The sequence below is a fragment of the Atta cephalotes genome, assembly GCF_000143395.1.
Source record: "Atta cephalotes unplaced genomic scaffold scaffold00007, whole genome shotgun sequence".
Classification (NCBI taxonomy): Eukaryota; Metazoa; Arthropoda; class Insecta; order Hymenoptera; family Formicidae; genus Atta; species Atta cephalotes.
The window spans coordinates 5,635,815-5,646,521 of NW_012130071.1; the positions used below are offsets into that span (position 1 = coordinate 5,635,815).

The following is a 10,707-nucleotide window of genomic DNA, read 5'->3' on the forward strand; positions in this document are numbered from 1 at the left end:
AAATATATTAACATATATTTGTTAAAGATTTTTATTTATTTGTAGATGACTGAAACTATAATATTCTTAATAAGCTTTATTTTTTTTATTATGTTTTATAAATAATAATTAGGGAATTTATAAAAACGATAATTTTACCATAATAATACATTACCTGAAAGTTGTAAATTGCTGTGAGATTATTAACGCTAGGTACACCGCCATACATCAGACCAAGAAGAAGATTCTTGTAATCTTCTCCAGCATCTCGTAGATTTTGACGTATCAATACGAAATCAGGTTTGAACGATCTGATAACAAATAATGATAGATACTACATATCCGATGCTTGATATTGATTTAATATTTTAAATAATAAATTTACTTCTATCTCATTATGTCATTATATTTAACGTTCTATTTAAAAGTTTTTTTATACATTATGTATTACAATATTAACTTTTTAAATTTTTTAAATTATTATTTTAATTTATTTCTGGATAATTTAATTTTGGATTGTTTAGGAGAAACGCAGAGTAATATTAAACTGTTAGAGTAAAATTATAAAAGTTATGTTAAACTATTTAAATCATGCATTTTAGTTTAAGGATCAATAAAAGGATTGGGATGCAGAAACTATTCTCAAAAAATATTCCAATTTCATCTTACCGAATAACTTTGGTCCCGTTACGATAGACAGCCATGGACACTATGGTGCCCGCCTCGCTTGCCGTCAGGGACAGTTCTCGAAATTCCGCCTGTTCCACGCGAATTTCATAATCGCCATGCAATCTGCGTCCCCGGAAGTATTTGCTCCAATCAGTATTCTGATCATCGATCACCAGCAAAGTAAAGCATCGATCCTTGCTGTATGACGAGCCTCTGGTTGCGCCAGATACCGCCGCTCCCAAAATAGAAGCACCCTACGCATCATTTTAACTGTCACATACTGTGACATTCTCGGCTTGCAACATTCCGACCAAACGGAAGATTGATTATAATTAACTTCTCTATGAATGACAGGAAAATGCTTTTGAGAAAGCCAAATTTAAAGGTTTCGAAAACACAGAACTAATAGAAAGATATTGAAAGAGATATTTTGAGAAAGATTTTGAAATATTACTTATTTAATCAGAATTATTCATAACTAAATTAATTATTAAATAATTATAAATGAAAATTAGATCGATAAGAATAAATCAAATAGAGAGGATCTCGTTTTTAATACAATATTAATATTCATATTTGCTTTGACTGAAAATAGGATTTTTCCTATTATTTAATTAATTATTAATAATTCTGTCTCTTGTTCATTTTAATAATGGTTAAGCGACGAAATTACTTTTCATTGAATTAAATCTGAGTCTGTTAGATCAAAATTGTCGGATAAATTTAAATAAGGAAAATGAAAATGAAATTGACTTGCCTGGTCGCGGGCGGCACCAGTTAAGCTCTGTACCCGTTGGAGCAAACTCTCCCGTGTCTTCGCTGGCGAGGATGGTGCGCTAGTGGTCCGCGAGCCAGGTCTCAAGTTGAGACTGAGATCGCCGCCGATGGGCTGCGGCGGTCCCTGAGGTGGAACACCCGGGATCGGCGGCTGAGTTGGCAGCGATATCGGACCCGGTTGGGATTGTAAGGGTCGATCTGGCACTGCTTGATACGGCTGAGACGAGTCCTGCCGGCCCACGGTGGCCATCCCAGGATCCGCGTTGGGCTCATCATCGAGCTCCGAGCTTAGGTCCCCTGACGAGAACCTGGAAGACAAGCTATGGTGGTCGTCGTGACAGTGACAATCGGTCGGCAGGCCGCGCACTGACACTCATATCTGACTGCGTTAAATGCACATCGATCACAGCCATTCGGTGCTGATGGGATGACGAACATGGAGATGACGTCGGCAATGAGACGGTCGCTAATCGGCCGCTGCATGCGTGCTGCGGATCTTACGTCTATTTCGATTGCAAAATAGATGGTCACGGCGTATTCAGTTCAAAGTAGCATATTTGTTTCTTTTTTTCTTCATCCATTAGATGGTAATCTCTTTTTTGCTCAAATGATTTATTGAGCAACCTAAATGCGAACAATGCCTATAGGATATCCGCACGAAACCACGTTATTGCGCGTTTACATCATCGATTTATATTACGTGTAAATATGATTACTCATAAGTAACAGTGAGATTTACGTCATAAATATAAAGCAAGAGATGAAAAACGCGATATCGCTGATGAAGGAGGAAAGGTAGTGTTATGCTAACGTTGCCGTGGGTAAAGCAACATTAGTGCGATGGCTTGATATCATGACGTGCGTCCAGGCTGCTGCATTTGGGGCAATGCTGGAAGCGGTATTTTTAACGAGCCACATGCACATATCCATATTTGTCGAACACGAAGGACTTGAAATTTTTAATAAGAACATTAAGGTACTGTGTGTTTAAATTCTCCTCTGTATCAATAACGTACGCGGAGGTTCCCAAACATCTCGATATGATCTCTTTTGATATTTAAAACTCTCTCTTTGCAATCGATTAACAGTATTTTAAGAATTAATTTATTGGATTTTGTAGGATTAATTTTATAGAATTTTTATTTTAAGAATTAATTTTATAGGATTTTATAGAATCAATTTTATAAGATTTTTAAGAATTAATTTTATAGGAACGAAGTTTCGATATCGTAAATATAAAAAAAGTAAAGAAAAATCTTTTTTAAGTTTCCTATTATATCAACATTACTTTATATACTTGTAGATAAAAGAATATAAAGAGTATTTTTTATTAAAAGTATATTTTCATGTTTATGCAAATGTATAGGTTTAACAGAAATCCTCGCGTAAATGATTTCGCAAATTAGTGTGGGAATCTTTGCGTCGAGTTCAGCAATTCTACTTTTCAACACTGAAAGTTTGACATGTTGTTGTTTGCTTAATGGCCAACTCAGGTAAGCATTCGTGTCCGGCTAATTAGACAGAGGAATCTATTTTCTCTTCACTATGGGAGCCGCCGAGAGTGTGCAGAATATTGAGGTATCGCGCACATTGTTTTAAAGGCCGATCATTATCATGCACACGCCAGTGTGCGTAAATTGACTCCACATAAGAGACTCCACTCATAAAAACAGGATTTAGCTCGGCAATGTGATACATAAGTTTTCATCAAGTATATACCTTTCAACAACGTATTCAGCAGCAGATAGAACGACGTTTCGGTCGAAATATTTCCATTTGCCGGATTTTAATTATAGGAATCTCGTCCGATAACAGACCGGTAATTACATTAAAAGTACATTAAAGCGCGCAATATAATGAGAGTATAGAGCGCTATTCGCAATTATAAGTTATTGCTACATTTATACGCAGTAACGAAACAAAGAAATAAGATTAAGTCACGTAAATTGCTTATTTTCATCCGTAAAAATGTTTTCTGATGAGTATTGAGAGATGTGTATCGTCTCAAGTTCATTACCGATCCCATGCGTTCTAGAAATATTCCATAAAATCAGTCCGAGATTGGCGAAGATTGGCGAACGCAATACAATATAAAATACAAAAAATGCATTTCGTTTCATGCAGATTCAAGATTCGGACTGACATTTTTCAATATGCTTGCATCAATAAAATTACGAAAAATATATAGAAGATGACTTTAATCCTTTGGGCATATATAAACATGCACAGCACCGTAGAATAAATCTACAAAATTAATAAGCGCAAAATGAAATGTCAGTCCTACAGATCTGACAGATGTACCAACGACTCACCTCCGTTTCAGGTAGTTGACATTAGAGGTGAAGGACTGACGAAAACTTGAGAATGAAATGTTGCCGGGTGATGGAGCTGTACCACAGTACTTGGCGCAACCGCCGCGGCCGGTAATCTTGATGGTTACACCGAGCTCGTTGCTGCGACGAAACGGCTCCCGGTTTCGTTGCTCGGACCGTTAGCGATGTAGAAGATAACCCGTTTCAGTTCTTTGTCGTGGCGATGATCCTTGCACTGCTGATGATGCGACGTCGTCGCGACGCGCGAAATAGGTCGTTCGTTGTGGATCGATGGATCGTGTCGCTAGATCCCAGATCGATGGGACGGGTTTTCTTTGCTTGATGCGTCGCGGGATAAATTTCAACGTAAGGTAATCCGAAAGGAAAGGATGAAATAAGAGGAGGTGAGGAAGGAGAAAATAAACAATCCAAGTTGAAATCTGCAAATAAAAGAGAGAAAAGGATTTAAATGCCGAGTAATTGAATCGATTATACTCGTAATTATTATAGACGCTGCATTTATCTTACCGAGGCATTATCGTGTCTCCTGATTTTTATTTACGTAAATAAGACTGTAATTGTATAAATAGTTGTATAAGCAGGTAGTTGTATTATTTGGATCTATGGATAAATTAGAATGCGATATTTTTTATTTTAAGTAACGATATTATTTATACAATAATTATTATTAATTTTTTATACTTTTTATATTGTTTTTTCTATATTTGAAAAAATAAACATATGTAGAATTTTTATTTATCAAAATATATACATTTTATAATTTAACAACAATCCAAATTCATAAAAATTTTATTTCTATTCTATAATATTTTCGGATTATTCAAAGCAAATTAATTATTTTTTAAATATGAAGGTTCAGGTTTTTTAATATAACTCAATTTTCTACAAGGTAATATTATACCTGAGTGCTGATATATATAATACCTGGATTCTTTATAACGCTGAGAAATTTCTTTTTGATTCGAGTGGCTTAAACGAAATGACCTATTTCTGCTATAAACGATACATTTTTATTGTACAAGACATCTTTTCATAATTGGGTTCTCTCGTGTATCGGAAATAATAAGCTAGGATTATAAAACCCATTCGTGATTCTGTTATTTTCTTTATGTTATGCTTTGTGAATGTTTGTGCACATTATAATATTAACAGCTTATGATATCAAAAATATGATGAGATTTATTTTTCTATGAATGCTTAAGCTTAGAGAGAGACATTCGCGGAAATATGAAAGAAATCCAGTAAAATTTCACGTAAAATTTATAGGGTAGATAAAAAACATATTTTAAATAGTTTAAAACATTATTAATTGATATTTTTAATATGTTTTAAATATGTATTTTATAACACTGTTTAACGTATATATTTGAAGCATTAAAAACATATTTAAGAAGAAACATAATGATTTATTCTTAAAAAAAAAACATTAGTCTTTGCCAAAAACTCTTGAAAACTCTTTCAATAGAATAAATACAACTTTTCCAATGGTATCTTACTTTAATTTTAAAAATTCTTTTTTAAATTTTCTAATAGTTTTACGATAAAAAATTGCTGCTGTTAAATCGAGGTATAAAGGGTACTTCGAAATCTCGTATTATGCATTAAAAGGGAAGAGTTACGGATGTAACCGGTGTGACCAATGACTCATAATATAAGGCTCATGAAAATCGATAGTCGAGGCGCGATTTTGCTTGGAATTTCAGAAATGCTTCATGGCATCGCGCGAGTACACCAGCATTTACGTATTCTTGGAACGCGCGGCACGGAAACGCTACTTCTATGACTTGCTTCGTTGATCGTATCAACGGGTAGAGCGCACCTTTTCTTGAAGAGCTCTCGCGGGATAATTCTATGCTCATCGCGGGAAAAGAAGCGTCGAGGAGGCAATGATACATTCCGACTATTAATATTTGTTTCTTCCGTACTTCTCCGATAATAGGGAGAACGTGCACGATTCGCAGAACTGGTGAAGTTTGCGTGTATCTCCAACATTCAACTTTCTTGAAGTGTTACTCGAAAGGAGAAACCTCCCGATTCGATTTGATAATCAAACAAACAGCTTGCAGAATGTTCCCACTATTTTATTCTTAGTTTCATGTTTCACATCAAACTGAGTAAAATGATTGTTTTTTTGTACATCGAAACATTTTATAAAAGATTTTATTATATAACATTAAATTTTTTTTAATTTATTGAAACACTATAATATATTTATTTAAACATAATTTATTTAAACACTATAATATAAGAGCATTTTTAGCATTTTAAAATTAAACTTGACTAAATTGAGATTTAAAGAAAGAAAGGGTTAAGAAATATTTAAGAGTATACGATGAGTGATGAGTTTGCATCAAGATCTTGCGAAGAGAAAATTCTAAATTTATCATAAAGCTTGCAGGTGAATGAATATCTGGGTCATAGGCATTCCATATTTCATTTCGAGGCCATTCTTTAAAGTCTTAATTCAAATCTTCGGATTTTATCATGCTATAGTGATTTTAAGTCGCTTCGTCTTCGCTTTGTTGCTTCAGGAAATTCAAATCGTGCGAGCGTATAATTTAAGTAAAATTATAGAGAGGCAAATCAAATGAATCAATGAGAAATAAGATTACTCCACTTGTACCAATTTCCATGTGATACATTTCGCAAGTTTTGCGGGTTGGTGTAAGACATCGCATAGAATTATCCTCGCGCCGCGAATAGCACCTACCTATTAGACCACAAAGTGGTAAACGAGTTATAGAGCCATTACGTGTTGATGAGTTACGCCTGTGGATACAGCTCATCGAGCATTTTACACGCACAATACCGCTGCATGCATCGAATTCCTATAATGACTATGTTACATACAATCAAGAAAGTCACAACAATAGCCTGATATGTATGTTAATAATAGATAATAAGTTACCAGATACAAAGTTCTGTGTAGTTAAAAATCTGAATTAGAATTGTAATAACGCTTTAATTATAAAATAAAATATAGCTTCAGAAATTGAGATATTCAATTGTTATTCCAGAATAGAAAAATAATCGATAAATGTATAAAAAAAAAGTATGACATAAAGTATAACTTCCTCTGACAGATATCGAAAAAAGTAAGGAGGGAAATAAAATATTGACTGTATAATATTACTATCGATTGAAAGCAAGAATGATGATTATTCGTTCATATTTCCTAACGACTCAAGAATATAAAGAATAATCCTCTATAATATTTTGAAGGATCATTCATTGTTAGCAAGTAGTATGTAACTGTGTAATTTTACAGGTGTTAATACAGATATCGCAGTAATACCGGCTATATAAATAATTATACTCCAATCCTATTCCGATACATTTAACCACCATTAAATGACAGATGGTGTAAGGATCGATACGTTCGGCTTACCGAGGGTCTGTTCACTCAGACAAAATCGTTGAAATTTAACGGGAGACTAGATTAACGGGAGTGAGAATAATCAAATAGTAAACTCTTGATTCAATTATAAAATATTGAAGCATCTCTACGTTAAATTAGGAGAATATATTAATTGAAAATTTCCCGCAGCGTAATAATATAAGCATTAATGGGATAAATGCTGAATCATGAATTTACATTAATGATGATCGAATATCTCAAAATATTCGTGTTAAAATTAGCGCAAATGTTGCTCTGTGCGTCACTGATATAAATTGTATATTACGTATCTTCATAATTCCAAATGCAACGGATTACGATTATTGTACTTCCAGTGATGTTTGAACTCACGCAATTACGAAGATTAGATCTCATTTAAAAGATTGCTGTGTTTTGCTTGTTTTAATCTCCGCATCTGACTCACTTTGGAATCTTAATGAAATTCCTGCATGTTATCTTTCGATATATCTATCACATATTTTGCTCGGATTGAGATAAAATAAAATGTTACAAGAAATTACGTAACAGAAGAATCCGTTAATCCGTGTATAATGTATTAAGCTGAAGAATGCAATCATTATAGTTATCGAATTTTTATTACAGTACTTTTCAAGACTAATCAATAAATTCTTATAATCTAAAAATAGATTATAAGAACAAGACAATCAGGTTTTTCTTTAACTAACGCTTTTCGATTGCATTTATTATCGTAATTAATGTAATATGATAATGTATTGACATTTATATGATGATAGATTATTGTACATACAAGATTAACGACCGAATTCATTAATATAAATTAAGCTCATCAACCTCACTTCGTTCAAAAGATGAAAAATTCTAGACTTAGTAAAAGCACTTCTGGGTTTAATTTCTATATCGTGATTCATGATCTGAACTTACGATATTAAAGATCGTTATTTTTAACTGCTTTTATTGCAAAGATAAATTCCCACTTATTAATACTAGAATACTCTAATAAGAAATAGGTAAAATCCTCTTAAAAGAATATATTTAAGCATACATATAAAAAGAAAGAAGCGGTGTCGCACAAAAGAATATTCTCGTTTATGCTGATCGTAAGATTCATCTCAGCGACCATGACTTCGCAAGAATATACCTCTTTTATTAATGTCATGACAAAAAGAAGATTAGAAAGAGATTCATCAAAGAGAACTGGAATGTAAATTAAAATTCATTCAACAAAGAAAAAAATCAATGAAGATGCCACTTTGTAAAACGCACGCATTCGCCATTACTTTTTCGTCTCCCGAAATTCGATGTGTCACCCCTGCTAAAATTATCGCATTCGTTTCTCGTTTCTCCGACTATTCCGACTATTTATGACTGAACATCGATTGTACCCCATCCAAACGAGACACCGGAATCTTGCGCAATGGACGTAAATCCGAAAACTGTACTACGCGTATCAAAATACATACACCTCCATTCAAGCAGATAATGATCCCATTTATCAGCGACCGCCCACACGTCGCTTGTCCTCGCCGTCAATACGAGCGAGTATAAACTTACCTTGATGATCTCTCGCTACGCAAAGACATTAATTCGAGCTTTTGCTAGATAAAGCAATTTGCTGGAGTACTCGATTGCGCTGATTCGTTATTGTTATAAAGACCGCGACGCTGTTCCCACAACGTTATTCCAACGACGTTATCTGCGTGTCTCATCGACAGCCTTATCGAGCGACTATCGAGAGCGACGTTGAAACTACCCCGAGAGAAGAATCGAAACTACCCCGCTCGGCGAAGACAATCGTCACGTGAAGGTGGTGCGCGCCACCAGCCTGTCACCTTGCGTACTCTACGCGATTAGAACCGGCAAAGTGCTTTTACGAGAAGGCGTGTTCTGAGGAAATCGCGATTTCACGTGAAATCACCATTTCTCACCTGGATCGACCTTCTTACGAAGCACGGAATTGAAAATCTCACCAAACATGCGACTCTTAAACTATAACCACTTACCTGTGTCGCGTGCGTGTACTACCCACTAGTTTGCCGATGAAGCAGTGAAGCTCGGCGGAGAATCGCGAGGGAGTCGCCCGGAGGGCTACCCTGATCGATACGCCGGCGCTTGCGCAACCCCTTATCATCTACCAACCTCCTCTCGTCCCTCGTGAAGCTCCCTGCTCGCGCAATTCGTCGCCGGCTCTGCGCGAGAAGAATAGCATAGGTAGGTGAAAATAAAAAAAGGGAAGCAGCCCTCGTCTGCCTGTTGGTATTTGCACGAGATTGTTCGATGCATGTCAAACACGGTTCGCCTACTTGCCGACTGGAGATGAAACTTGCTTTATGTGCTCTCGGAACCCTCCCGACAAATACGACCTTTGCGCCATTAAGAGCCACCCTCTGAAAAACGAAAGGGATTTTCATAGCGGAAATATTATGATTGTATTTAAAAACTTGCAAAATGATTGAATCGATGATGAATGTTTCTTTTTTAAAGGGAACGAAAATCAAACTCCCGGAGAATGTGGGCGAATATTTATCGAGATTGAATACAATTTCCGGACGTTATTAAGAACACGAAGTGTGACGTCTCTTGAGAGATGATTCTATCGAGGGGACGTTATATGAAGCTTGAGACAAAACCCATCAGCAACAATAAACTCTTTGCAATATTGATGTATCTGCCAGAGTTTTTATTGAAAAGTTTCTTATTGAAAAAATCGACGTTGAAAAATAGCTAAACTTATATCTTATATTATTAAAAAAAAATCTATTAAATAAAAAATAATACGGTTTTAAACGAGTAAAAATATGTAATCGAGAGATGCTTGCAGATTTCTTTTAGTCATCTTATACTATGTGCAATATATAGCAATATTCTATTATTTATTAAACACTTGAGTGATAAACGCTATATTTGGTTAAGGCGACGCTTCGTGCCTAATAATATTTCTTGTGAATTTTTACAGTATCTAATTCAAACAAATTGAATATGGCATTTTTCACTCAAATGTGTTTAATCTCGTTGATTTTCATTTAATATTCTACTATTTATTAAATTGCGTGATTACTACAAGAACTTATAAAAATGAACTATAAAAATGTCTCTTAAATGAAATATAATACGATTTATTTCAAGCAAATAAAAATTAATATAGCGAGTAAAAGTAAATAATTAAAAAATACAAATATCTTTTAGACATCTTTGTGCTATATGCAACATGCAGCAATATTCTGTGACCTACTATTTATTAAATTGTACTATTATTACAAGATAACATCGATATTATTTTACATATAATGTATATGTTCATATCTTTGTCAGATCATCAATAAGAGACTATATTTGACACTGAAAAATGTGTCAAGGTGATGTCATAAAGAATATAAAATTTTTATAAATATTTTATGAGATTTCTACAGATATATATATATATATATATATATATATATATATATATATATATATATATATATATATATATATATATATATATATAATAAGTAAGTACGTACTAATACGTACGTTACTTATTATTATACTAAAGTTAAGACAACTAACGTACCGTACCGTTACCGTACCCGT

The 10,707-nt window shown here is 34.2% G+C and overlaps 1 protein-coding gene across 1 annotated transcript in view; it reads right to left on the reverse strand.

The window, feature by feature from the left end:
• Positions 1-2,355, reverse strand: part of LOC105627007 (synapsin) — a 3,531-nt gene extending 1,176 nt beyond the window's left edge. Inside the window, exons 1-4 of the mRNA XM_012208289.1 lie at positions 2,237-2,355; positions 1,406-1,733; positions 649-902; positions 155-290 (exon numbers count right to left, since the gene is read on the reverse strand). Of these exons, the coding sequence (XP_012063679.1) occupies positions 155-290; positions 649-902; positions 1,406-1,733; positions 2,237-2,355 (837 nt within the window). The remainder of the gene's footprint in view (positions 1-154; positions 291-648; positions 903-1,405; positions 1,734-2,236) is intronic.
• Positions 2,356-10,707: the final 8,352 nt, after the last annotated feature.